The sequence below is a fragment of the Neodothiora populina genome (genome assembly GCF_041146345.1).
Source record: "Neodothiora populina strain CPC 39397 chromosome Unknown canker_contig_1, whole genome shotgun sequence".
NCBI classification, from domain to species: Eukaryota; Fungi; Ascomycota; class Dothideomycetes; order Dothideales; family Dothioraceae; genus Neodothiora; species Neodothiora populina.
This window is the reverse complement of record NW_027191419.1, coordinates 690,190-717,855: the sequence shown is the minus strand read 5'-3', so window position 1 is coordinate 717,855 and position 27,666 is coordinate 690,190. Positions and strand designations below refer to the sequence as shown.

Here is a 27,666-nt window from a genome sequence, read left to right as displayed (position 1 = left end):
GTGTTGATTTTCCTCTTCCCTGGTGTATCATGACCGGCATGCGACAGATGCTTTTTGTCTCGCTGATTCTTCCGTCTACTACTCGTGTGCCTTCTGACATTTTTACCCTCTCACTATTGCGATGTCATCTTTCACAGTGGACACCTCTGAATCCATGGCGTTCCGCTCATGCTGACATCTTTTCTCCCAGAATCGTACCAAAGCTTGCAGTGTCTGGCTTTGGATTTCAAGACCACCACAAAGGTAAGTCATCAACTTTGTTGTTTCTTGCTGTCCTTTGAGACTATTGCACTTCACCATACCGCCTTTCGCATCTGTTCTGCATCGGACGCAAGCGTTGGGTGTTGGAAGTGACATGTCACTCTCATTTTCACCTCCTGTCCCGTCACTTTTGATCTTTTCCTACATACCCCTACCCGGGTCTACTAGCATGCACAAAACACCTCAGATTGTCCTCGGCGCCGAGACTGACTTGCGTCTGCCGCAGGGTAACACGCCCCTCGCGAATTTGCCATCTGCCTAACGTGTAGCTTCACTTGAAGGCAGCCTATAAGTAAGGCACTTTTCATTCGGCTTTTCTCTCGTTCTTCTTCCTTCTTCTCCACCCTCGGAAGACTTGTGCTTCCATCCTTCTACCTTTCCCACCTCCATCCATCGTCGAAGACTTGTGATTCCATCCTTCTCCCTTTTTCCCCCTCCACCGTTCGAAGCCTGTGCTTCCATCCTCCCGTCAACATGAGGGTTCCACGCCTGATTTTCGTGACTAGGAAGCAAGAGCCGGTGCCTGCTTACATGCTTTCGTTCGTAGCTTTCATAAGTAATCACTGTGTACGATTACTGACCATACCTGCTACAGAGACAGCTCGTCCGAAAGCTCTACATCGCTTGACATCAACACTCCTCCTTCCTTGGAAGGTTGGCCGGTCGCGGAAGAGCCAGTCGTCGTCGAGCAGCCAGCCGTCGTCGAAGAGCCAGTCGCCGTCGAAGAGCCAGTCGACGAGGAGCCAGTTGACGAAGAGCCAATTTTTTTCAGGTTTCCACTCAAACTTCCAGACTTCAACAACTCCGCCACCATCAACGACCCAACAGTCGAAGAACCAACCGTCAAACAGCCATCGGAGATACGTTTCGGCCGTTACACCCTCTACCCTAAAATCTATCCTCAGATGCCTCCTCCAACTTTCAAGAACCAGATGGCTGGCCACAACTTGTACCAGTCATCCGCCGCTGTCAGCGCTCCAGCCACTACTGGTGACTCGCAAGCTCCTCTGTCTGGCAATGGCGGCCATTCTGCTCAGCTCCTAAACCACGCCTTCCCACCACCTCGCCCTGGTCATGGTGGTAACCACCGCCAGCCTATGCCGTTCAATTGGTCTGGTAACCGCGTAAGTACTCCGCTCAAACGTTGCACTCAAGCATCTTACTAATTTGTGCATCAGATGATGCCCGCTACAATCATGGGTAGCAGCCGCGCTGAGCCGGCTGGTGAAGCAAACAAGCAGCAGCAGCAGCAGCAGCAGCAGCAGCAGCAGCAGCAGCAGCAGCAGCCCCAGTCCACTCCAATGACTGCGCCTTCTGCTCCCAGCACCGGCAACCAGCTCGTGCCATACAAAGAAACTCCAGATTCCACCACATCTTATGTTTCTGCATTTGGCAAACCTGCCATGAATTCCGAGAGCCTGGGAAATGCCTTTACTGACAGTCCATTCTTCACCCTCACTGATAGTGTCAAGGCTTCTCACGGACAGCAGGCGAGTGGCTGGATGAACACCCCTCGCACCTTGACTAAGCCTCTTCTCATCAAAGATTCTAGCACCACTTCCTACGATACCGCTCATTACAGCATAAGCGACCTCAAGACTCAGCTTGACCACATCCAGCAGGGTATCTGGAACCTGGAGGCGAAGTTGAAGTACCAGAGTACTCACCTGAAGACTCACGATAACGCTCTGAATGGCGTCTCAGCTGGACTCGCTGCTGAGATCGAAAAGATCAACAGCCAGATCTCTGCACAGAGCAACGATGCCAAAGTCACCAAGACTTGGACAGAACGTCATGATGCTCAGCTCCACGAGCACGATCAGCGCCTCCAGTTGATGGGTAACAGGGTCGCCACTCTCGACAACTACCTTCGTGAATACGATGAAAATGTCTGCACTACTCAAGCTACCACTCAGGCTCAAACCTATATTCAGGGAAACTTCATCCAGAACATGAACCACACCGTCAACGGTCTTGCCAACAATGTTGATGATCTCAGCAAACATGCTCAGGGTCAGGACGCCAATGTCAATGGTCATACCAGCCGTCTTGACGAGCTCAGCAAAACCGCTGAGGGTCATGATGCCCACCTTGATGTTCTCCAGAGCCGTTTCCACAATGAGGAGAAACAGCTCCACGAACTCCGCGGTCTCATCCAGAGCCAGGCCGAGCAGCTGCAGAGCGTCCAGGGATTTGTGAGCAACATGAACAAAGGCGTCACCGAGGCCGAAGTCCACGCCATGTTGGAGAAGCAGCGCCTGCTTGAGCTCGAACAGCTGAAGTTGCACAACATCACTTGGGACATTCAGCAGCGTATCGCTCAGCTCCTCGAGCTCGTTACTCCCATGCCCGCTATGCAGGCAGCCCTCAAAAAAGCTAGCATTGCTGTCGCCTACCCCATGCAGGCTCCTCCTGCTTCTTATGGCCCTGGTGACACCCCATCTATGCAGGCACCTGCTGTTGGCTTCGGTGGTCCTCCACCATATGCCAATACTTCTGAAGTTCACTCTGGCCACATGCAGTCACGCACTCCCTTAAACAGTGCCATTGCTAGCCCAGAAGGCCCTCAGCCAAAGTCTCCACACACCCCGGTTCGTCCCTCTTCTGCTGCCAAAGACCCTGAACGTCCGCTAATGCCTGCTACTCACAGGTCTGAACGTTCCGTTGACGACAACAACATGATGGGGCAAGTGTTGGACGACCTCTTTGGCAGGGTGGAAGAATGGGCAAAGGCATACACTACAGTGCCTGCATCGGGTGTGACACACGGCGGGGTGAACATAGTCCAGTACACACGGGCATGTCAGGAGTTCGCCGGCCGCGGCTGGAGCGCTCGCGAATACATAGAAACGCCGCTGCGTGACTTTCTTGTGATGAGCATGATCAATCGAACTCTAGTTAGTGAAATCCTTGAGTCCAACATCTTCGACGGCTTCAAGAGCAAGCTCAGTGCGCAGTACAAGGACAAGTGCGCCGAATACTGGGACTACCGGCACGAGGTGCCGCGCGACTCCCACGGCCGTTTCGAAATCGTGAAGCAGCGCGTAGCGCTCGCCGAGAAGATGACGGAGCCGCAGTCGTCGTTCTGGCGTTTTGAGGCCAGTGAAGTAGCTCGTCTGACTCACAAGATCGTCTCTAGGATCAGTCTTCTCATGCCCAAGGAGCAGAAAGACACGGCGTCAATGGCGCTATCTGACATCGTCGACGCGGCCTTTCGCATCGCCGTTCGTATGGCTACTGACCTGCACGAATACCATATGTCGTTCTATCTCCATGGCGACCGCTACGACGTCGAGAGAATGGTCGTGGGCAATGTCGAGGATGTTCTCGCTGGCGCTGGCGCTGCTACTGCTGCTACTGCCGCCAATGCCCCCTCTACCGCCGCGACTTCCCCTGTCGCTGCCGCCGCCGGCCCCGCCTCCCCTGCAGCCTGGGCCGTCGCCCAAGAGGCAGAGAAAGAGAAAGAGCTAGGCGAAGACGAAGACGAGGAAGAGCAGGCCACCGCCTCCTCCTCTTCCTCCTCCACTCACAACGACGAGGGCGAAGAAGAAGGCGCAGTCTCCTCCCTGACTCACATGGTCAGACTGGCCGTGACCCCCTGGGTCCTGCAGAAGAATTTTGTGCATGTCATGACGGGCCACACGATTGTTCGTGCGCAGGTCCTGGTCACCGACAAGCATGGTCGGGGTCGTGGGAGGGCTGCTGGGGGAAAGTAGGGGGTTTGGGTTGCGTGGATGAGGGGGATGGAGGATGGAGGATGGCTTTCTTTCTTTTCTTCTCTTCTTGCTTGCTTTTTGCTTGCATTTTCCTTTTTCTGCTTCTGCTTTTGTCTTTGCTTTGCTTTGCTCTTCTTTTGCATCTTCTGCTTCTTCTTTTGCTTGTGTTTCTTCTGCTTGTGTTTCTGCTTGTTCTTCTGCTTTTTACTCTACTTCTTTTGCTTCTTCTGCTTTTCCTGCTTCTTCTACTTCTGCTTCTTCTTCTACTTCTGCTTCTTCTTCTTCTTCTACCCCCCTTTTTTTCCCCCTCTCTCTTTGGACTGTAAGAATTCCTCCCCTGCATGTTTTTGCGGTACAGTATGTATGCTCGCGCTTGATTTTACGATGCAACTCCACTCAGATAAAAAAAAGGTAATATCAAGAAGATAGTTCTTCACCAAACCAGCGCGCCTGAAACCTCTGCAAAGCCCATGACTGACTGACTGCATTTTGGCTGAGTCTTGATATACATTCAATGTCACAGGGGCCTACAATGTCACAGGGCCACGGGGGAGTGGAGTGGCAAAAGGTGATAGTAGAGCGGATCACCGATTCGTGACCAAAGCCTTGTTCAGCAGGACAGACAGACAGAGAGACATGAGGTTCACACGATTGTTTTCTCTCTCTATGAGCAACTGACTATCGGTAGATGAACACGACGTCTCGCGGCGTCGTAGTACTAGCGTTACCTCCATTGACCGCAGCTGCACGTCCAGCCCCTCCCCCGGCAGCGGCGGCGGCGGCGGCGGCGGCGTCAAGTAATCTACTCCCGGACAACGACGGCGCACCAGAAGCTGCACCAGAAATAGAAGAAGGATCAGGCTTGAGCTTCCGGATGACGTCTCGCTCGCTGAGATGCAGATCGGTGCAGATCTCGTCCATGCAGTGCAGGCCGTCGAGGTAGCGCACGATGGCGGGGTCGAGGGCTGCGTTCATGCCGCCGAGGCCGTTGGTTCCGTTGTTGTTGTTGTTGTTCATGGGGCTGGGGTCGCCGGGGCTGTCTTCTTCTCCGCTGGGTCTGGTCATGCCTCTTTGGGATGTGAAGACGGGTTGGTCGGCGGTTACTGAAGTCGCGGCGGATGCGAGGGCTACCGAGGGGGGCTTCGAGGAGCCTCTGTTGTTGTTGTTGTTGTTGTTATTGTTGTTAGGAGTATTGGTGCCGCCTGTGGAGAAAGACGGTTGGTCGATGTTGGGGAACGGATTCTCTTTCTCGTCTTCTTCGCCTTTCGGCGTCTGCCAGCCTGAGCTCATGGCTGCTTTGCGCCAGGCCTTTTCGTTGCGGCGGCGGGCTTGGCCTACCGTCTCGCCTCCGGGCGGTTGGTTCAGTAGTGTCATTTGCGCTGCTGCTGCTTCTTGCTCGCTGATGCCCTGCTGTTGCGCCGTTGCTGCTATGGTTGTTGAGTTGACGCCGGAATGTTTGGGCAGTCGGTTGTTGAGGTCTAGAGATGAGGAGGACAGTGGTGAAGAAGAAACGTTGGGTCGCAGTGCGATGGGGTATTTGTGGCTGCGGTAGAGGAATCCTTTGATCTTGCCGAAAGTGATGAAGCGACGAATGTCAATGTTGGAAAGAGATGATGAGTGGGCGATGCACCATTCTCGTAGTGGCAACCCGGGGCGAAGAGAGGCGTAGAGAGAGATGATTTGTGATCGACAGGGAAGCGACGGAGTCTGGTCCACGGCGTCCTGCTTTTCCTCTGTAGGCGGTTGTGTTGTCGTGGTTGCAATAGGAGTGCCCGTGTTGAAGATGTGAGCAGGGTTCAGTCGAGAACCGCCTCTCACAGTAGCCATGGATTGACCCGGTTGGTAGACACCATCGTTTTGCGGTTGAAGAGGTGGAGCATCAGCAGCAGCCGCAGCAGGTGTCGACGTAGCGGCAGAAGACTTTCCGAAAGGCGAGAAGGGGGCAAAGACGTAACGTCTACATTCATCTTGCATGTTCTCATCTGCAAAAAACACGGCAATCTCGGCGGTAGGCGCATAGACAGCAGAAAACTGGAAGATGTCGAGCAGACAGATGCAGCCATAGTACAGCAGATGAGCAATGGCGCGGCGAGTCAAAGTCGAGTCTGTGTCTGCCAGTGTCGCTATACGCGCGACACTGTTTATCCCGTCGATGTGAGGGATTATCCGCTGGACAGTGAGATCCCAAGCCGTCGTCTGGAGCGAAGGGAAGCGCACGAGAGACAGGGGAACGTGCCAGCCGTGGATTGGAGGTGGTGCTGCGCGAGTGGGAAACAGCTTGAGGTTGACGGTATTCGAGTCGTCTTTGCCGTACTGGTCAGATGGAGTCCCTGGCATAGCTACATGGAAAGCGATAGCAATCAAGAGATGGACGAGACTCACCAATAGGAATCATACACTCGCAGTAATTATTCAGATCCTCAAGAACCATCTCACAGAGCGCATAGACCTTGCTTCCACCACCATAACCCACTTCACCCGCGAGAACCAACCCGCCCATCTCCTCTTCGTCGCTCAGAAACCTGCCCTGCTCCTCTAGATTCCTCAACAGCCTGGCCAGCTTCCTCGTGACGCTGGCATAGGCAGCATAGGGAGCCTCCTCGTCGACGACGAGACAGAAATTGAAGATGAAGTCGTTGCGCGAGTACTTCTCGTCGTCGTGGATGCATACCGGAAACCCGATGACTCGGTGTTTGGAGGCGACGATGGTCACCAGACGATCGCAGAACTCGCGGCGCGGGATTATGTAGTCGGCGACTGATTTGTAGTCGAAGAGGGGGGTCTGCGCCGTCGGGGAAGGCGGACAGGGTATTATCGACCCTTCTGGGACCTGATGCAGGACTGTCGAGCCTGCGATGCGTGAGTCAGACACGCGAATCAATCATTTCTTCTCTTTTTTTTCATGCAGATTGTGTACCCTTCTCTGGATGGAAGCGCGCATAGAAGATTGATTTCAGCATTGCGCCGGTTGAAGCATCAGGTGGGCGGGCGTCTTCACTTCTAAGGCATCACGCGGTCAGGCAGCATCGGATTATCACGTTTGTCGCAGTGTATTGCGACAGTGCTGAGCATGTTGTTGCTGCATCTGGACCAGGTAAAATATACTATGACATCCCTTCGTCATTCATGGTACCACGTTATACCAATGTTTTTGGTCATTTTATATGGACGAGTGACGTGCAGTCAGTCTGGGGTGTACATGTCTAGAAGCCGAAGCTCGCATTCCGCACCTTGCATCTTCACCACACCACACATTCATCTTGCGCTGCATGGAATCAATTAGAGCGACTGAGCTGCTTCACAATCACCATCCAAAAAAAAAAATGGAAAACTCGTCGCATGTGTGCATGCTAAATGTACAATTTTAAGGACTACATCCCAGTAATGTGATGAATTCCCCACCAAAGGCAGAGCTCTATTCGAGTACAGTCGCAGGAAATTAACAAAAAAGCTCCTTCTTTCCATTTCTTGCTGTCACTACCACCAAATTCCCCTCGTCCCCGTTACAATCAATATCGTTATCAGGACATCATCTATGAGACGTTTCTGCTCATGTCTCCCCTGATTCTGGCGTAGTCGAGGAGACCCTCGATCTGTCCGACGGCGGAGATGGCAACGTCGCGGTCCCAGAGTTTTCGCTGGGCAAAGTCCATGACATCCTTGTCGGTGATGGCGCCGACGACGCGCTCGACCTCCTCGGGGGCCAATCTTCTGCCGGTGGTGATGATCTGGCGACCAATGTCCTCGGCGACGGCGGTGGTGCCGTCGAGCGACAGGAGAATGCTGGCCTTGAGCTGGGCCTTGGCACGCTCGACCTCGGCGGCCGAGACGCTGAGCGACAGACGCGACCACTCGCGCAGGGTGAAGTGGACGAGATCGTCGATGCGGGTGACGTTGTCGGTGACGAGGTAGATACCCCAGAGACTGTTGATTTTCATCATATTAGCTTGTTTCTTTCTCGTCTCCTGCGCTGTTGTGATATCAGAAACAAGGAAACGTACCCGGTGTCGGAGTAAGAGGTCGAGAAGCTCATGAAGCTGTTGGCCAGCTTGTGCTCGTGGACGAAAGTGCTGAGCTTGCTGCCGAGGTAAGGAGCGTTGCCCATGGCGCGGTCCCAGTTGCCGACGATGGCCTGGGCGACGAGAGCGGTGAAGTAGTCGTCGTCCTTCCACGAGACACCCTCGACGGCAATGGCGATGTTGGCGGTGGGGATGGTGTCGTCACGGATCCTGACCTCGGAGCCGACAAAGTCGGGCTTGGCCTTCTGGGCGGCGGCGAGAGCCTGAGCGGTCGAGGTGGGAGGCTGCATGGGCACGTTGCCAAAGTACTTCTCGGCGAGGTCGACGAGCTGCGAGTGGGGGACACCACCGGAACCAACGAGCACCATGCGGTCGGCGGTGTAGTTGGTCTTGATGTAGTTGGTCAGGTCGTCGCGCTGGATGCTCTGGATGTTCTCCTTGGGGCCGAGGATGGTGCGACCGAGAGGCTGGTCCATGAAGGCGGTGGCGTGAAGGTGGTCGAAGACAACCTCCTCGAGCTGCTTGTCGACCTCCTCCTGCTCTCGGAGGATGACATCACGCTCGCGCTCAATGGCTGAAGGCTCGAGCTTGGAGTTTTGGAGAATGTCGGAGAGGATGTCGACGGTGTTGGGCACGTCCGAGTTGAACGACTTGGCGTAGTAGACGGTGTTTTCGCGCTGGGTTGCTTGTCAGGGTCCCTGTTGTTGGGTTGTATGCAAGAAAAAGGAGATGGACGTACGGAGGTGTAGGCGTTGAGGTGACCGCCCATGTTCTCAATCTCGAGCTCCAACTGGCTCTGACTGCGCTTCTGGGTTCCCTGTGATCAAATGTGTATTTCAGCATTCTGCTCTTCATCGTGTCTTGTTGTCTCCGTCTTGGACATGCATCTCTTGCTCTGTGGCGCGGTCTCGGAGCGGGCAAATCATACCTTGAAGGCAAGGTGCTCGAGGAAGTGTGCGGTTCCGTTGGTCTTGTCGGTCTCTGCGCGAGAACCGGCGTCTATCCAGACACCGACGGTCGAGGTCTGGGCGTAGGGGGAGTGCTCGGTGGCAATCTGTGGTTCACAAGAACAAAAAACATCAGCTCCGCCGCAATCCGTACGGGGCCGACTGCGAGTGCAGGGCCAATCGTTTGACATACGGTGAATCCATTGCTCAGAGTGGTGCTCTCGGTGGTGGCTCCATGGCTGACGGGAGTGGCCAGACCACGAAGAAGAGGAGATTGGCGGCTCTTGACCGAGTTGATGGCGGCGCGGCTGCGCAGACTTTGCTGCAGGTTCAGCGCGAGCCTGCGAGAAGCCACGGACATGGTTGCCTGATTGCGAAAGGAAAAAGAGGGAAAGAAGAAGAGGAGGGCGGAGTGTCGAGGATGGAAAGGTGTGTGGGAAGAGAAGACGGTATAGAGGCTGCAGACGCCGGAGATGGAGTTGCTGGCGATATGTCGTCGACGTTCCTTCCTCTACCAAGTGCAACTGAGAGAAAAGCACGGGATGGAGCTTGCCGTCGCCCGTCCATCGCTCCTTCCACTTTCCACCTCCACCAGCGACAGGCCAGCAAAGGTCAGCAACGCCAAGACTTGACCGCCAGCACTGTTTTGCGGTAGCCTGAGTCACGGCAGTCTCAGGAGTCCCGACTCCCGATTCCCGCAAAGCCTCGGGTCACTGCCGCGATTTGTCCCGATTGCCCTCTCGACCAATGGGAAGCCTGCAATTACTCTACTTTCTGTACAGAGCTAAGGCACCTTAGAGGTAGGTATTGCACTTCCGTCCATCTGGGGTCGAGCTTGTCCAAGACACAATATCTACTTGCCTTGCCTTTACCTTGTTCTGTCCAGGGGAAACGGGAGCATCTTGTGATCGACTGCTACAATAACATACTCCACGACAACAACAACAACAACAACAACAACAACAACAGCAACCACAATGGCCTCCGTCATCCGTCCTCAGATCCTCCGTCAGGCCTTCGCCGCCGCCCCGGCAAAGCGCGCCTTCTCCTCGACCATCTCCTCGTCCGTCCCCGCCTTCACCTTCAGAAGCGCCCAGTTGGCAAGCAGACAACGACCTCTTGTGCGAAGCGCTCTCCCCAAGGTCACCAGAGTCGCTGCCTTCCACGCTTCTCCCGCTCGCGCCATTCTTCCTCCTCTTCCTCGTACGTCGCAATCCTTGTGCTTCCTGCTGCTGCGGCCTCCACCCTGCAGCATCCGACGTCGCCCGCTGCTGCTGCTTTTGCTTTCATTGCTAACTGCTGTTCTACAGAGGAGGTTCACGGATCCGGTACGACAACATCCTATGCCGACGCTCGCCTTTGCATCCGACTAACAACATGATCCAGTCAACGACCCTGTCCCCGTCAAGACCCCTTCGCCCACCCATGGCAGCTACCACTGGTCTTTCGAGAGGTACATATACGAGCACAAAGAACAAAGTCATAGGACACCAAACACTAACACAAGCCCCCTCACCAGAGCCATCTCTGTCGCCCTCATCCCTCTGACCGTCGCTCCCTTCGCCTCCGGATCTCTGAACCCTACCTTGGACGCCATCCTCTGCGCCACCTTGGTCATCCACTCACACATCGGCTTCGAGTAAGGATACCACACCTCTCACTGTCACATCTCTTTCCACTTGGCTGACATGATCCCTCCTACAGGGCTTGCATAACCGATTACTTCCCCAAATGGCGTGTGCCCATGGTCAGGAAGTTCTTCGACTACCTCCTCAAGGCTGCCACCGTCCTTGTCCTCGTGGGTCTCTACGAGTTTGAGACCAACGACGTCGGTCTCACCGAGGCCATCAAGAGAGTCTGGCAAGCATAGATGTAACATTTTTTCCATTTCTTCTTGTTTCCATCCTACCTTTTCTATCTCAGGGAACCGAGGAGATTTCATTCTTGCTGTCTATACTCCCTGTTCGCCTACCTCTATCAAAATGCTCGGTACAAGAAAGCAAGCCTCATTCAGTTTTGACAGAACCAGACCGTAATTCTTCATTGTCCCGGTGCAAGCAGAGCGTCAGATCGTCTAATTCTCCGAGCGAACATGCTTTTCCCTTCATATGCTTCCCTCCATCATCTGACTATGATCCTCCTGGCGGATAATCCTCACGGACTACTGTATCTTGTATGAATCACATCGTTTGTCTTTACCCTGGACATCCAAGCCAACTCACGTCGAACCAAATACCCAGTAGCCGACAAGGAATCGAGAACCTAAAGTCTTGGATCTTCGTCCTTCAATATGCTAAGCTCATGGCCGAATGTCAGCAGTATTGGTATCATTAAGCCATTCATTCTACCCTCCTCAACATCATCTCGGCCTACATCTCACAATGTACTGTGACTAGCGAGATCTACTTCATATTCTTAAACCCGGCCGCCCGGCAGATGCGACACCCATGCGTTGAGACAAGCTTTGCCAATCCCCACATTATGCCCGGCCGCCTTACCCGATTATCTACCTTCAGAGCGCCAAAGCAGTGATGCGCTCCCTCTGAAAAGATACGTCACTACGTCATCTCGACAACACGCACATGGTTTTTGTTTTACACACCTCACCTTGTCCAGTCCAGGAACTCAATTTTCCGCGGGACAAGATCAGGAGCAAGCGGCATTTGTTGAGTAAGTACGGTAGCTTTGTATAGCTGCTAGTCGATATGATCCCACACCAGGCGCGTTCCTTACATTAGTAAGTGTGAAGTTAGACAAGACAATCATGACGATATTGTCATCTGTGTTTTCTATAGTAAGGTAAGTCAGACCTTTTGGTGAATCTCCCCTTGCCCCAGACAATCCATACTGCCATTTCCTACGTTTGCATATTCTTTCACCTCTTTTCTTCTTACCAAAAGTGCTGTGACCAGCGTCGGAAATCTGGCACACCTCGATCCTCACAGCGCCATTTTTGCCATCAGTCATGCAGTCACTTCGCCAGTATAAAAAGTTCCGTGAGGCGTTGGAAGGCCAGATCGAACGCACCAAGACGAAAACAGATACAGAAGGGAAAAGCGACCAACCGCCGCAGTCATCCCAAACACATCTTGATCAATCCTGCGATCTTGAAAAAGGCGACAGATACGAGTCGCATTCGAGCGTAGACACAGATACCACAGCAATCCAGGCGCGCGAAGCCACACAGACTGTACATGATCCAGAATGCGCTCGGGAGCGTATCCTGGACGCAGCGCAACGTCCTACCGAAGCGATCGAGGAGCCAGTAGACGATGATGGATCACAAGACAACTACCGTGTGCCAGAGTCTCTTGAACACAGGAGACACAATGACCTGTCGCGCCTGCCGACACAGCAGAGCGAGCGTCCGAGTCTTCACTCAATGGGTACATCGCTAGGTCGGGCCATGACAGGCGTGCAAGTGCGCAGACGGAAAACTCACGAGGGAGGAGAAGGAGACGTCTTCATTGTCGGCTACGAAGGACACGACGATCCTCAGAACCCACACAATTGGACCATGTGGACTAGGATTCTTATTACTTTTGCTGTTGCCAGCATTGGCTTCGTGGTTGGTGTTGCGAGTTCTATCGATAGCTCGGCCACCAAGCAGGCTGCTGCTGAATTTGGCGTCAGTGAGGTTGCCGAGAGTTGTGCCACTGGTGAGTCATTATTTCGAAAGATCGTAAATGGTGCTCAAGTTGATTGAAAACAGGTCTATACTTGATCGGTTTCGGCGCCGGTGCACTCTTCGCTGGCCCATTTTCGGAAACGCTGGGCAGGAATCCTGTCTATATCGTTACCATGCTCATCTACATGATCTTCATCATGGCTTCAGGACTGGCACCAAACCTCGGCGCACAGCTCGCATTCCGTTTCCTCGCTGGATTCTTCGGCTCTACACCACTTACATGCGCCGGTGGCTCTCTTTCTGATATCTGGAATCCTATCGAACGTACGACAACTTTTCCCATATTTGCCAATGCAGCATTTCTTGGCCCTATCCTGGGTCCAGTCATGGGAGGATTCATTGCTCAGTCACACCAGGTATCTTGGCGCTGGACTGAATGGGTATGTTTGTCCCTTAGCGTTCCGTTTATTGCTGATCTAACAATGCGAATCAGACCACACTTATCATGAGCGGCCTCGTGTTTGGTATCGTGGTGCTGTTCCTACCAGAAACCTTTCCCCCAATACTGCTGAAATGGAAGGCGCAGCACCTTCGTGAGCTCACGGGTGACGACCGTTATCGTGCTGAGGTCGAGATAAGGATGGACCCTTTCATGACCCGGCTCGGCCGTGCTCTGTACAGACCTTTTCTGCTGACAGCAACTGAGCCAATCATCATGGTAGTCGCGGTCTATATGACTGTCATCTACATCATCCTGTTTACTTTTCTTGATGGCTACGATTTCATCTTCGGCGAGATCCACGGAGTCTCACAAGGTGTGCAAGGACTTTGCTTCTTGGGCATAGCAGCAGGACTTTTCCTCGCCTCCGCAGTGGTCCTGGTCATCAGAAAGATGGCGACAAAAGAACTCGCCAAGCTCAAAGAACAGGGTAAGGACCAACTACCACCGGAGTTTAGACTTTGGTTCTCCATGATAGGCGCCCCCGCGATCCCCATCTCAATGTTCTGGATGGGTTGGACTTCGGACAGCAACATATCAATCTGGTCGCCTATAGCTGCATCTGTGCTCTTTGGCTTTGGCATCCTCTGTGTCTTCATCTCCTGCTACCAATACGTTATCGACAGCTACGAGATCTTCGCGGCAAGTGCATTGGCGAGCATCACACTCATTCGCTACGTTGCTGCTGGAGGTATGACGATTGCTGGCATTCCTTTTTACCAAAATCTGGGCGTGCATTACACTTGCACGATTTTGGGCTGTATAGCTGCTGCTTGCACTCCTGTTCCTTATTTGTTCTACATCTACGGTCCTAAGCTGCGAAAGATGAGCAATTACGCCCCTACTGACTAGGACCGCAAACCATTTGTTACCGCGAGTCTTATCATCTCGAAATTTCTGTCCGGCTTTGAATTCTGCTCTTCCTTCGCCTTTTGTTTCTTCCCGGGGTTTGTTATATACCAATGGTCTAGCGGTGGCGTTTCTTCGTCTTTGGAGGATCCATGTTTTGGAACTCAGGGGCACAAAGTCTCAGGTGACAAGTTTTAGAGTTTCAGCTGAGCTTCTATCAACATGCCGTCGTCTACAAAAACAGTGCAAGCAGCAACGAAACGGAGGCTCAATGGAATATAATCTGATAGACGAACCTATACGACGATCCCCCTGGTTTAGCACAGCACTTTGATTGTTGATTGACACACATGATTTGATAAGCTCCCGTGGCACCGCTACAGATTACAACCTGGCCGACTAAGACACAGCGCGCTAAGCCGCATCAGGTCAAATAGTCCCCATCCAACAGTCTTTCCTTGTACAACCGACCTACAGTACAGCTGTATCTTACCACCCCCTCCTTTGCCTCATCCACAGGTCACCGAACCGGCAGGGCGTGGAAATGCGTGTCTGGCGAGTGGTGTGTCGCGATAAGCAATGCTTTTTAATGAGCCGCGCGCCGCTCACTGCTGCTGTCTCGGTACCTGGCTAGGATAAGGATAAAACAAGATGACTTTCTGGTCCTTCTGGCGCAAAAGATAGGCGTTTTTCTCTGGGCGCGCTCACGCGCTTGCATGTATAGTATTGGTTCCTGGCAGATCGAAAGGGCTACTCGAAGAGAGAAGTGAGCTTGCTTGCCTGTCGGTTCTAGTCTACCCTCCGATAAAGGAACTGGGGCTTGTTGTGGTTTTGTTATCGCTCTCTCGCGCCGCCCCCGCCGCCGTCGTCGTCGTCGTCGTCGTCGTCGTCGATGTTCGGGTGACGCTTGGTACTGTAGGTTCATCATTTGGATATATGTAGGTCCATCATTGCCTTGACTTCTTGGTCTGTCTTTTGCTCTTTTGGTTTACTTGGTCTTCTCTTTTTCTTACTACGCTGATCGCTTGGTAAAAATCCGCGTGGAGTGTGGATTACTCTTTCTTGTCTCTGACGTATGTATATGTAACTCATACATCTCCGACACATCTCGGCTCGCCTGAGCTCCTCCTGTGAAGCAGTCTTCGTGGGTGTGACAGGCCTAGAAGACCCTCCATTTCTGCAAAGTATCACAAAAGAAACCCCCCTCACGTCGAAAAGGAACAAGCAACAATGTCGACCACCAAAGCAGCAGAAGTTAATGAAAAAGCACCCGATGCAGGCCTCGCGGGCCGGCTGCGGTCGGGCTCGACGAAGTCGGAGCGCGTGGGCTCGGTGGCAGAGATGAACGACCTGACTCAATTGGGATATCAACCCGAGATGGCGCGGAATAGATCCATGTTGACGTTGTTGTTTCAGTCGTTGGCGATTGCTGCGATCCGTATGTCTTTTTTTCTTTAATCTAGTATCTGCAAGCAAAGTGTCCGTGGCTGACTTAGTTGGAATGAAACAGCGTATGGCGAGGGCGGTCCGTTGATTAGTGCCATTTATGGTGGTGGACAGCTGTCTATCTTTCTGGGTTGGGTGATTGTGCTGATCCTGGATGAGTATGGCTTCACAGATGATTCGAACGGTGATATGATGGCGGTGTTGACATGGATCACCTAGGTGCATCGCGCTCTCGCTGGCTGAGCTTGCATCCAAGTTCCCTACTTCTGGTTTGTTTTTCCTTTCAGAACATCAATTGGGGGGAGATGAAGCTGACGTGATACAAAGCTGGCCCATACTACTGGACTTTCCAGATCGCGAAACGAGGCCGGACGATTCTGTCTTTCATCAACGGCTGGACATGGCTAGTCGGCAACTGGACCATCACTCTCTCCGTCAACTTCGGATTCGCATCCCTCATCGCCGGCTCGGTAGGAATGTACCACCCGGACTACGTAATGGACGCCTGGACTCTGCTCCTGATCTTCTACGCAATCTGCATCGGCACGTTCTTCATCTGCGCCTTCGGGAACCGCTTCCTGCCCATGGTCGACACGTTCTGCGCCGGTTGGACTCTGCTGACCATCATCATCGTCATGATCACATTATCCGTCTCCGCCGACGTCGGGCGACACAGCGCAGCCGACGCACTAGGCGCATACAACACCGCTTTCGCAGGCTGGGGCGGCTTCACCTTCTTCATCGGCCTCCTACCAGCCGCATACACCTTCTCCGCACTAGGCATGATAACCTCCATGTCCGAAGAATGCGCCGAGCCCGCGGTCCGCGTCCCCTGGGCTCTATCCCTCTGCGTCCCCGTCGGCGGCATCGCAGGCCTATTCTTCATCATCCCGATCTGCGTGACCCTGCCTCCTCTGGAAGACATCCTCGCCGCGCCCGCAGCGCAAGCCCTGCCCTTCATCTTCAACACCGTCATGGGATCCCCCGGCGGCGGGCTCGGCCTCATGGCGCTCGTCCTAGTCATCACCCTCTTCTGCAGCATCAGCATCACCGTCGCCGCGTCGCGCTGCACATGGGCGTTCGCGCGAGACCACGCCGTGCCCTTCTCGTCCACGCTGTCCAAAGTCAACCAATCCCTCGGCGTGCCGCTGTGGTCTCTGGTCGCAATCACCATCATCCAGATGCTGCTGGGGCTCATCAACCTCGGGTCGTCGAGCGCCTTCACGGCGTTCGTCAGCGTAGGCGTCATCGCCCTCGCCACGAGCTATGCGATGCCTATCACGCTGAGCTTGATGCACGGGCGCAGGGAAGTCAAGACTGCGCGGTGGAAGTTGCCGAACGCGGTAGGGTATACGGTTAATGTGATTGCGGTCGCGTGGATCGCGTTCGAGTTGGTGCTGTTCAGTATGCCTACCGCGTTGCCCGTTACGAGCATCAGTATGAATTATGCGTAAGTTCTTTTTTTTTGATCTTGCTACTTTTGCCACTCGGCGAAAGGAGACGTAAGATGAGGATGTGGAGAGGGATGATTTGCTGATTTGTGAACGCAAACAGGTCTGTCGTGTTCGTGGGCTTCATGTTCCTCTCGGCTTGTTTTTATATTCTCTATGCGAGGAAAAGTAAGTTCTTCTCTTTCCCTCCTTCCCCCCGTTCCCTTTGACGGGACGAAATGGCTAATTGATCATTGCAGTATACGTCGGTCCTCCGGAGTCAGATGGTCTATGATTCCTTTCCCCCTTCTTTCTTTCTTTCCTGTTTGCAGAGAAAAACCATATCGGGATAATCTCTACAGGGACAGTTTATACCGAGATGGTTTTGTACAGAGGTTATACAGTAAACACTACTTATCGTATTATTGCACATCATGTTAAACTGATATGAAAGTGTTGAGCTTTTCAGCAAGTGCCTAGAAGGGATTGACACCGTATCCTAGATTTTTCTGGACTGTTTCTCGTCTTGTGGATGAGATTTGTTTCTTCGGATCATGCATGAGTTATTCACCATCTCGTCCCATGGCTCCTCCTCAATCTTAGCCCGATTGTGCTCAGAATCATGATTTACCACTTTTTCCTGTTCTTTGGGGCAACAATGTCACCATTGACATTATCTTTAGTGTCAGCGGCAACAGACGCAGAGTCAGCAGCAGCAGCTCTTTCCGCTCGCCTCTGCTTCACCCACTCACCAAATGGTCTCCAGATGGCTTCCTTTTCGGCAGGTTTCAGACTAGCGCTCAATCCACTCGTGGAACTAGTCACATAGACCATTGCACCAGGCCATGCGTTTTCTACTACACCTTCACCACCATGACCAAGCGCAACAACCCCCATGTTCTCCCCCTCGTCCTGCCACCCCCACTTGAACTCCTCCTTCCTCAGCCCCCTCCCATACCTCGCTCTCCAAACCGCCTCCCAAATGCCCTTGCCAACAATACACACGGCCTCAGGCCTACACTCTGCAATCTTCCTCTCCAGCACCGGCCCACCAGCGCTCATCTCCGCCTTACTAAGCTCGCCGGCATCCCTCGTCGGTCGTTCCACGATATTCGTGTTGCCCATAGCATACAGCCGCGGCAAATCGACGTCTTCTTCAGGCGCGCATCGCCGGTCCGTGCAGCCTGACGAATGCAACAGTTTCCAGAAGAGGTTGGAGGGGTGCGCGTAGGCGTGTCCGGACGTCGACGTGCGGATTCCCGGGTTTGTGCCTACGAAGACGCAGATCAGGTTTGGAGCCAGGATGTCGGTTAGAGGGGCCAGGTGGGCGTATTTGGAGGGCGGCGCGTATTTGCTCGGTTGGCGTTTGCGCTTCTTCGTGCTCGTTGTCGTCGTCGTGGGGGATTCGATGGGTTTGTTCTCAGAAGAAGTGGTCTCGTGTGGGGATCTTGTCTTATTGCCACTGCTTCTATTATTTCGTAGAGTTTTCCCATTCAATACCGGCTCGGAAGCAGGAACGGCATCATCATCCCCCTTCAGAGGCACCCGACTAGACGAACGCAGGACCCGGCTGGTAGAAGAACCGCGTTTATCTGCATACTGGAACTTTTGCAGTGCTGCCTTGAAGACGCTGGAGTCTGGTGGCGCTATCACGGAATCATCATCACGATGAGATTTGAGATCCTCTGTTTCGTCCTCATTTTGCTTTAGGACCAGCGATCCATTTTTTGAGTCTCCCTTTCGGGTCATTGTAGCTTGGTTTGTACATTGACGGTCTTTCATTTTGGAAAGTGGACATAATATATATATCTTTCTTGAGCATGAATCGGGAAGGTGAAGTTTGGGGAAGGCCCGTACGTCATGCATGCACAAGTCTTGGCGGAGGACATCTGAACATCAGGGTGGTGGCTCACATAAGCCTTGGACAGCACTTGGTTAGGTATCCCATAATGTACGTAGGAGCAGTAGCCTGTAGGGACTGTTGTCAAGTAACGCCAGGAGAGTCAATGACGACTTTAGCAAGTGGTTTCGTGAATGTATCGTGATTGAAGTTCTACTCATGACTACCTTATGCGTTGTCCGTCGACTTCCACCACCTCAACTCCAAACTACGCAGCTTCACAAGACGCTCACACACCTTCTCCGACGCCCTTCTTTCTTGCTATCTGTATAGCCCTCAGACATCGGCCCACAGCTTCTAGATCACCCAGCAAGGTAACGTGTCCGCGGTCAGAGCAGACTATGCCGCCTTTAGCCGGTGTGTAACCTTCGGGCAACATGGCTGCTCGTGCGAGCACGACGCCATCACCACTAGCAAAGGCCAGGTTGTCGTATGCAGAAGCACGCTTGATGCCCTCGCGGTCTAGTACATGTGCGCCATACACCGTCGGCGTGGACTTGCCGTAGATGACAGCAGCAGGCGGGTATACGTTGGCGTCCTCGTGTTCTGGTCTGAAAGCAAGCTCTTGCTTGAATTTCTTGACGGAAGCAAGCATGCGAACGAGATACTTCAAGGCTGCGTCTCGAGGTATAGTGACTGCCGTGGCTATCGATGTCGATTGCTCCTGTGCGGCAGCGTCCGGGTTGGATGGTGGGGCACTGATTCTCCTGGACGATGGCAAGTTGTCGGTTCCGTGTCTGTCGACGTTGTTGCGTGCAGCAGCCGAACTCGAATCCCCCTCGGACATGTCCATGCCCATGCCGCCGGGCTTGATCATCCCGCTGGCCATTTGTTCATTGGGGTGTGGTCCTCCGTTCTTATTGCGCATCGACAGACTGCCCTTCCTGGTTGGTAATACGTTTGCCACCGAGTTCATCAAGCCTGCGAGACCGGTGGAGGAGTTAGAGTGGCCAAGAGCAGGGAGCGGACGAGCGATGCATGGCGACCAACGGTACTCGATCCAATCGTCAGGATTGAAGAAGTCGACCGGAAATTCTTCTTTTGTGTCTTTGTTGAAGAAGCATCGTCCGTTTAGTGGTAGCAACGCGAAACTTGTTCTGATGGTGAAATTGACCTGAGCAGTCAGTACCCTACTGCTCAGCAGCACATCATCTCCATTGCGGAAAGGCCCAAGGATGTTGACACAGGTCGTGGGTGTGCCAGCGTAGATGACGCCTGCGAAGAGTTCAGGTCGCTGATTGACAGCATGGCGGGTGATCAAGCCGCCCAGAGAATGCGCTATCACGATAGCGCCGCGCTTCTCCTTGGGAACGTCGGTCTGGTTGCATGGCAAACTCTCGAGGAAGGCGATCAGCCTCTTGCTGAGATATGCAGGCTCCAGACGCCAATCATAACCATAGTCGTGAACGCGCAGCTCTCCCGCTTTTGCATTGTCACAAGCGCGCAGTCTCTTGAACAGGCGCCGTGAAATGTCTACCGGCCCCACATGTGAGAGCATACCGCTGGGAAAAATCTTCTCTTCGGCTCGTTCGTCGTCTTCTGGATTCAAGCCGACTTCCAAGTCGACTTTGCGTATGTTGAGACCGACCTTGATGGGCACCCAAAGCTGGCGATGTGGCGGTTCGGCAGACCGCAAGATGGAACCTCTGTATCCACCCATGATGACAACATCGCCAGTCAGGTTTGCCAGAGCTTTGGCGAAGTGAGGATGTGAAGGAGTGGCTTTTCCGGTAGAACTGCCGTTGGTAGAGGCTCTGCCATACTGGAAATGTTGGGACGTGTCGCCCGTGGATTTCCTGGGTAATCTGTTCGGAATGTCGCCCGATGTGCTAGAACGAGGAGGGACGGTGCCCGGGGCTCTGCTGTCGCCGGTGCCGGGGCGTCTGTCGTGCGACGTGTTGAGACTCAGGTGAGACAGAGACGACAGGTTGGGCAGACTCGGTAAAGAGGGTAGCAGTTTGATGTTGGTGTCCTGGAAGCTGTCTCTGATGGCCTTCATGCGGCTGTTGACCTGCTCTTGAACGTGCTCGAAGCGAGAATCGTCGCCAAAGGAGGGCGCACGAGAAAGCGCAGTTGCTCCGCTGCGGAAGGTTTGCAACGAGGTATCGGACGTGGACCGACGCAGGAGTCCATGGGCGCTGTGTGACCTGGTCAACTGAACAGCAGGTGGCCTTTCTGGTGCCGGTGGGCGTGATACTGCGGCATAGCTGGTAGTTGCTCGAGGCTCCGGAGTGATTGGCGGCTTTGCCCACCTCGAAGGGCTGTCGGTGCGTGGTGAAGACGGTGTGGGAGAGTCGCTCGAGGAAGTGAAAGAAGCGAAGAGCGAGCCAGAGCGTCTGAGCTGGCGGTGGTTGCGTTTCTGGTCGTCGTGGCTGAAGGAGAAGGGCGAGTTGAAGGTGAAGTGCTTGGGCAGACTTGGAAGACTGGCCATGATTGATTCTCTCCATCCCTCCGTCTTGTTGTTTGTCGGAACCAGCGTGGCTCTACGACGCACTCCTTCTCTCGATCCCACGCGGTCGTCGTCGGTCTTGAGTGGCCTCGAGCTGCTGGCTCTCCAGGGCGAAGGCAGACGGTGGGTGGTGGTGTTAGTGTCGTCGGTCTGGGATCGGGTAAAGGGCCTCCCGTGTCTCTGCTCTTCCTTTGTCTCGTTGGCGCCATCTCTGCTCTTTCCGAGGTCGTCCTTGTCGCTCTCGTCTTCGTCTAGCTCTGCGTTGACTGGGATCGGGGGTCCCTCGAAGAAGCCACCGGCATCGTCGATGACGGCGGCCTTCTCGTCTGCCGGCGTGTGTGCCGACTTTATGCGTGTCTGCGCTCTTCCGAGACTGACTCCAACCAGGTTTTGTGCATCTCGTGGTGCTAGTGTGCGGTTGTCTGACGAATCCTCTTCAGACGATGTTCCTGCCAGATCCGCATTCAGGATGGAGTTGTAGCGTATATCGGCCAGAGCCCGTCGTGTTGTCTGGGGTGCAGTCACGCCGCCTGCTACTTCTGTTTCTTGTGCCATATTCATCATAGCATCTGTCTTCTGTCTAATCGAAACAATCGCCCGTGGCTATCCTCTACTCTTCTATCTTTTCCCTTGTTCTTGCAGATTGATCATACGACATTCATCTATATGATCTGCCTTCTGTCTCACCCGCGATCTAAGGTGGTCAACGGAATCCTATCATGCTCCGTCGAAACATCTAAGCCCCGATCACATGAAACAAAGGATTGCGAGGTGATGACAATGAAGGGGAATCCAAACTACAGCTAAGATAGAACAACACAGCTTATGTTTCTAGGTAGGTAATTACTCAGAATCTCCAGAGCGGATGGAGCGGCAAGACAACTTGGCGGGACCCATCGTTTCTACCACTGTATAAAACCGCCGACGACCGATCTAGTAGAGTATATATAGTCTGACATATCGAAAATGGATGCTTTCAAATGCTCCCTTTCCACTGCCAAAAGAGCCCAAAACAGCGGAAGTCCGCGCTTTCTCTAATATCCCCCAATTCCGGATCCTGCCTTAACAGTCCTTCCGAACGTCATTCTTTACCGCTGCGTCGGAGAAGGAGAAGAGCCAAGCTTTTGATCTTCGGTGGCTGTGCTGTCAGATCGCTGCCGCTCATCCGCTGAGAACCGAGCAGCCCTAAAGATCTTTTGACTTGTGATAATCTATTATCGCCGACTATGTCCGCTGTAGTTTTTTTGTTCTGTCGCAGTAGCGTGGGAATCAATATTAGAAGGTAAAATATGATATAGAATGTACATTTACTGCACAATAATCGTTTCCAGCACTCTGGTTGAGGATAGGCAGGCCCTAGGCGACACTTCTGGTTGGTATATGCAGGTGGTGAATTCATCATAGATCAGAACCCTCTTTCTTGCCCTTGCGGATCATATCACCTATCAGAAGGGTCATATCTAAGGAAGCCTGAATATTAACTGCCGCCTCGATGTCGCTGTACTTTGAGGCTGCCGCCATCCTCAGCAACACAGAGGCAAAAGGGGGCTCGCTCAAGAATCGCATCTTCGGTAAGAAGGACCTGAAAAGCCCGCCCGGAGCTGTGTATGCTGTGATCGCCGAAGCTACCAAATGGAGTTCTGTCCTGAAGGAAGTCGTAGAGAGGAGCGAGATCCTGAAACACGAGAAAAAGGTAGATATATTATATTTCCGTATCGATATCACTACCATAGTCTTTTGATTTTCTAGTGAGCTGCGGGCGTGCTACCTTTACCAATGACTGACTCAGCCCCCAGCTTACGCCCACGCTTGCGCTGTTGCTCACACACGACCTGCTTCTGTCGAAACGGGGCGTGGCTGCTCCCAAACAGCACATCTTGTATCTCGCAATCACTCGACACAAGAACAGACTCAACGCCGAGTTCACCAAATGTCGGATTCGGCGCGGGTTCGCCTCCGTCGAGGCTTTTCGGACTCATATCAACACTGCCATTCCAGCAGATGACGAGGCAGATGGGAAGGGTGATGGCAAGAAGTCGGCCTTTCATCCTCGTTGGGTACGCGTCAATGCTATCAAGACTACGCTTGACAAGGCACTTTCTACGACTTTCGCTGGCTATGCAAGGGTCGAATCACTGACTGATCTTGCCACCACTCCCAAAGGAATCTATGTAGATGAACACATTCCGGACTTGGTTGCCATACATCCTAGTGCGGACTTCTCGAGACACGCAGCATATCGAGCCGGTCAGATTATCTTCCAGGACAAAGCCTCATGTTTTCCAGCATATCTCCTCGATCCGCAACCTACTGACGGCCACGTCATTGATGCATGCGCCGCCCCTGGAAACAAGACCACTCATCTCGCGGCCATTATGTCTCCTCATACTTCTCCAGCACCGGATGCCAAAGTCACAGCATGCGAGCGCGATCCCGGCCGAGCACAGATCCTCCAGAAAATGACCAAGCTAGCCGGGGCTGATGGGATTGTCACCGTAAAGGCATCTCAAGACTTTACCAGGATCAAGCCTCACTCGGCAGAATACGTACATGTGGGCGCACTTCTCCTAGACCCGAGTTGTTCAGGCAGCGGAATCATCGGCAGGGACGACACAGCTGTGCTGCACCTACCGCTTGCAGCATCAGAGATGCCCGTGATACTCACTGGCAAGAAACGCAAACGATTGAGACAGCCAGCAGCGGCGGTCACCGCACTAGATAGTGCCGCCAGTACCCCAGAGGATACCGAAAACGCGACCAACGAACTCAGCGAAGAGACTCCAGAGCAAGAAACCGACGCCGAGAAGCTCAAGACTCGTCTCGCGAACCTAGCTGGTTTCCAACTAAAGATCATCCTACACGCATTCAGTTTCCCGTCCGCGACCAGAATCACGTATTCGACATGCTCGATCCACGCGGAGGAGAACGAGCAGGTGGTCCTCAGAGCTCTGGCGTCTGGGGTTGCCAAGCAGCAGGGATGGAAGATCATGAAGCGAGAGGACCAAGTTGACGGAATGAAGAGGTGGGCTAGGAGAGGCGATCCTGCTGCATTAGAGGGAATGGAAGGGTTGCTGAAGGAGACGAAGCTTGATGCGAAGACGTTGAATGAGGCTTGTATCAGGTGCGAACAAGGTACCGATGAGGGTACTATGGGGTTCTTTGTTGCCGGGTTTGTGAGAAGTGCAGAGGACGGCGGCGATGGTAATGGGAAGGAGGAAGAAACAGATGATGCAGAGGATGAGGTTGATGATGACGACGACGAGTGGGCTGGTCTGAGTGATTAGGATCGACTCGACCTGCTCAACATCTCCGGTTAAAGTCACTTCCAAAAGCGAGACGAGCAATACCACGCCTCTAAACCAATCAAATTTTACCCTTCCCTGCAAAGGACGATATACCCACGCATTCACGGCGCGTTTCAGAAGTGAAAAGTAGTATGAAAGAATTCGAAAAATAAAGTCGGCCCTGTTCGGCGAGGCTTCACACACGCTTCACTTGACCAAGCGTGGCCCTGGTTCGGCACCATCCAAGTGTCAATCTCGATTCCACTTCCAATAATGAAAGCTACCGATAACCTCCACTCCACCAAAGCAAATCGAAATAGCCCCTCTCCTGAGAAGTGTTGGTTGTCGTTCTCCATTCCATCAAAGCAAATCAGAACACTCCCTCACCTGAGTAGGGTTGGTTGTCATCCGTATAGACAGGAGACCACCACCGAGGCAGGCACAACAGACCCCGCGACAAGAGCAGGCACCACCCCCATACGCATGTACGACGAAAAGGTCACGCGAATAAATTGAGAGAAGGACATAGCCCTGTCTCCTCTCTAGCCCGCCCGAAAGGTTTTCTCCAAACCGCTCTCAGGAGCCATAGGACTAGGTCTTCGATCCGGCGATCATGCCACCAGAAGCTTGCTCGCCCGCGATGGGGGGCAACGCCGTTGCTGCCGCTGATGTTACTGCTGACGTCGTCGTTGTCGTCGTCCTTGTTGTTGTCGTTGTATAAGTCATGATCGTGTTGCGAGGGATAGTAGACTAAGGACGAGGGCATGGTCTTCATTCGCTGATCCATTGAGACTACTCTGAGTCGTGGTCGCTTCCTTCAGCCGAAGGAAAGGACTGATGCGTTTCTGCACGAGTAGTGAAGGGGTGGTGAGGGGGTTTGTATATACTTGGCACCGGGCTGAGATTTGATCCTTGACTGAGGTGCTTCAGGGCATGGTGTCAGGTTCCTGGTCTCTTCCCCGGCTAATCGCTTCGACGTTCGCAGTGCAGAGGTCACTGGTGTATGACATGCCCGCCTGGGGACCCAAGAAGTGGCTTACTCCATCGTTGATGACCGGAATCTGAAACGCGTGAGTAGGAGATCTAGCCTGTCGTCACAATACAGTGTGAGATATCAGAGAGCCTCGGCTTCACTCTTCGACAGCGACGTTGAGAAAGAGGAGTGCCTATGGTCACTACCTTATTTGTAAGCTCACCTACCGGCTCGATCAACTTATTTCAGTTCCTTTGAAAGAGTATCTAGAAGAGGCTGACAGTCTTGTTGACTCTTAAAGTCTGCGAGACCTCCTACAGATAACTGTTCCTATCGTGTTGAGCGGTCCATACATGTGCACGAACATAGTTAGATTGATCGTTTGCAAGCAAGATTGACATACTAATGGATCCTTGTCATTACCGACAAATATCAGCGGTAACGAATAGACCTGGCCTTTCAGCGTATCGGTACAACTCAGGCTGCCCTCTTTCCACCTAGTACCTTGACTTATGTCCCAATGTATGGATGAAGAACGATATAGCAGTGGACACAAGGAGATGTCGAATATTATAATGATGAATGTGACAATCTTGGCTTCTCACTTGTAGCACGTCACCTCCTCGCCTGTGCCATCAGCACTTTTGAGCTTAACTTGCCTCAGGTACAGGTCACCCTCAATTCAGTGTAACCAATCAAGCTATCAATAGATCTAAATTGCATAGATTGATCGATCGAGTTTGCATCTAGGTAAATAAGAACTACAAGGTAAACTCAAAAAGAGCTTACCCCGTTGCGAGTGAGAGGGGTTCCCCTTGATGCGGTTCTCCTCTGCAAAGTCATGATGAATGCATGATGATGTCGAAATAGTGACGTCCATGGGTGAGGGTACCTGAGCTCACCTACGCAACACAACAAAAAGAGCTCTTGAGAGCTTCTAGGTAGAGTTTGGTATTTTTTTCCTCTTTCATAACAAAACAACTTCACATCGATCTTGCTACTCTTTACGTGTATCCTCAAACCGCAGTTCTCTAAAACCAATACACATAATGGCATCCCGCAACGTCGACGCAGCTGAGAACAGCAACCCTGATGGCTTCATGCCTTCCAGACCTAGAGACGAGCCTATGCAGACTGGTGGCCACAAGCCTGGTGTCATGGGTGAGCTATGTCTTTGACAAGCACAATCACCTCAACCATGTATTAACAAGTCAATATAGTCGGCAACGATGCAGCGCCCGAGTTCCACCTCCAGACTCTTCCCGCCGGCACAGCACCTCCTGATAGGTAAATCATAGCTTTCTTAAGGTCACTCACCATTTCGCACAACTAATCCCGTATCTATCAGGACTTTCAAGCCCCAGAACGACCCCGAAGTCCCTCCAAGCAACGCAAGTGGCGACGCCAAGGGCCCTTCAGCTGCAGACACCATAACTGGTGCAACCTCTGGTGATGTCCACAGCGGTCTCGGCCAGCCTATCCAGGGCCAGTCGAGCAGTGAGCTGCACCACGACGGCCAGTCTACGCGCAAGAATCCCGGCGCTGGTGGTGCCGAGGGTCGTGGTGGTCAGGCACCCACAGGAGACTCTGTCTAAATGACTCGAGAACCGCATATGAGGCGATTCAAGCCGGGTGACGATGGAACGCGACCAGTTCCTTGCTAGGGATCTGCATTTACGATGGAAACGAAAAGCAAATGGCACGAATAGCGTCCGTAATTGACTCAATATCAAGTGTTGAAGCTGTGAAACACCCTAATCCATGGTGATTGTCAAGATAGAGATACCTGGAGATCTGTGAGTGAATCATGCATACACAGGTACATCACTCTCTACCGCAGCGATCCTCCGCGCTGAAAGCATGGGTATCTAATGAGGGTATGCAACACGCCTTTCAGAATAATCTATTGATACAAGCACCAAAGACGGCAGGGAGTCAAAGTTTTGACTCTTCAATGTCGTGCGCTCAAAAACTATTCGATGCTGCGAGGCACAAGAGCCTCGAGCACGACACAGGCACCAGGCACCAGGCACCACAATCTGATGTACAGCGCCCCGGAGCAAGGCATAGTAGGTTATGATGTTGACGTTATCTCATGGAGATATAGGTGAAATGTAGCGTGTGCCTGGTGATTGAGCTTGCCTTTCTCCTGTGGGGGAACTCTACAACAGGAGAGAACTCTAGTGCCCTGGCGAGTGGCCGCCAGCAAGCTCAATACGCACAATCCAAGTCTCCGTTTGACTTCTGATGGTATGTATTGCAAGT

The 27,666-nt window shown here is 53.0% G+C and overlaps 8 protein-coding genes across 8 annotated transcripts; 6 read left to right on the top strand and 2 right to left on the bottom strand.

Annotated features, from left to right (window-relative positions):
• Positions 1 to 735: 735 nt before the first annotated feature.
• On the top strand, positions 736 to 3,977 carry AAFC00_000206 (uncharacterized protein; the record flags this gene model as incomplete). The annotated part of the gene is made up of 3 exons (XM_069341387.1): positions 736 to 800; positions 857 to 1,385; positions 1,440 to 3,977. 3 exons carry the CDS (start codon positions 736 to 738, stop codon positions 3,975 to 3,977), a joined length of 3,132 nt encoding a protein of 1,043 aa, XP_069196418.1.
• Positions 3,978 to 4,655: 678 nt separating this feature from the next.
• AAFC00_000205 (uncharacterized protein) lies at positions 4,656 to 6,937 on the bottom strand (the record flags this gene model as incomplete). The annotated part of the gene is made up of 3 exons (XM_069341376.1): positions 4,656 to 6,280; positions 6,360 to 6,827; positions 6,895 to 6,937. The coding sequence occupies 3 exons, from the start codon at positions 6,935 to 6,937 to the stop codon at positions 4,656 to 4,658; spliced, it is 2,136 nt and encodes a 711-aa protein (XP_069196417.1).
• A 573-nt stretch (positions 6,938 to 7,510) lies between these two features.
• Positions 7,511 to 9,304, bottom strand: AAFC00_000204 (uncharacterized protein; the record flags this gene model as incomplete). Its single annotated transcript, XM_069341365.1, has 5 exons — positions 7,511 to 7,901; positions 7,979 to 8,673; positions 8,736 to 8,813; positions 8,925 to 9,050; positions 9,137 to 9,304. 5 exons carry the CDS (start codon positions 9,302 to 9,304, stop codon positions 7,511 to 7,513), a joined length of 1,458 nt encoding a protein of 485 aa, XP_069196416.1.
• A 616-nt stretch (positions 9,305 to 9,920) lies between these two features.
• AAFC00_000203 (uncharacterized protein) lies at positions 9,921 to 10,813 on the top strand (the record flags this gene model as incomplete). Its single annotated transcript, XM_069341356.1, has 5 exons — positions 9,921 to 10,146; positions 10,254 to 10,271; positions 10,330 to 10,396; positions 10,463 to 10,582; positions 10,648 to 10,813. The coding sequence occupies 5 exons, from the start codon at positions 9,921 to 9,923 to the stop codon at positions 10,811 to 10,813; spliced, it is 597 nt and encodes a 198-aa protein (XP_069196415.1).
• A 1,095-nt stretch (positions 10,814 to 11,908) lies between these two features.
• On the top strand, positions 11,909 to 13,922 carry AAFC00_000202 (uncharacterized protein; the record flags this gene model as incomplete). Its single annotated transcript, XM_069341344.1, has 3 exons — positions 11,909 to 12,602; positions 12,656 to 13,011; positions 13,065 to 13,922. 3 exons carry the CDS (start codon positions 11,909 to 11,911, stop codon positions 13,920 to 13,922), a joined length of 1,908 nt encoding a protein of 635 aa, XP_069196414.1.
• A 1,227-nt stretch (positions 13,923 to 15,149) lies between these two features.
• Positions 15,150 to 17,090, top strand: AAFC00_000201 (uncharacterized protein; the record flags this gene model as incomplete). Its single annotated transcript, XM_069341334.1, has 6 exons — positions 15,150 to 15,357; positions 15,430 to 15,523; positions 15,585 to 15,634; positions 15,693 to 16,815; positions 16,920 to 16,984; positions 17,056 to 17,090. 6 exons carry the CDS (start codon positions 15,150 to 15,152, stop codon positions 17,088 to 17,090), a joined length of 1,575 nt encoding a protein of 524 aa, XP_069196413.1.
• A 5,546-nt stretch (positions 17,091 to 22,636) lies between these two features.
• Positions 22,637 to 24,428, top strand: AAFC00_000200 (uncharacterized protein; the record flags this gene model as incomplete). The annotated part of the gene is made up of 2 exons (XM_069341298.1): positions 22,637 to 22,837; positions 22,941 to 24,428. The coding sequence occupies 2 exons, from the start codon at positions 22,637 to 22,639 to the stop codon at positions 24,426 to 24,428; spliced, it is 1,689 nt and encodes a 562-aa protein (XP_069196412.1).
• A 2,022-nt stretch (positions 24,429 to 26,450) lies between these two features.
• On the top strand, positions 26,451 to 26,996 carry AAFC00_000199 (uncharacterized protein; the record flags this gene model as incomplete). The annotated part of the gene is made up of 3 exons (XM_069341288.1): positions 26,451 to 26,562; positions 26,622 to 26,688; positions 26,750 to 26,996. 3 exons carry the CDS (start codon positions 26,451 to 26,453, stop codon positions 26,994 to 26,996), a joined length of 426 nt encoding a protein of 141 aa, XP_069196411.1.
• Positions 26,997 to 27,666: the final 670 nt, after the last annotated feature.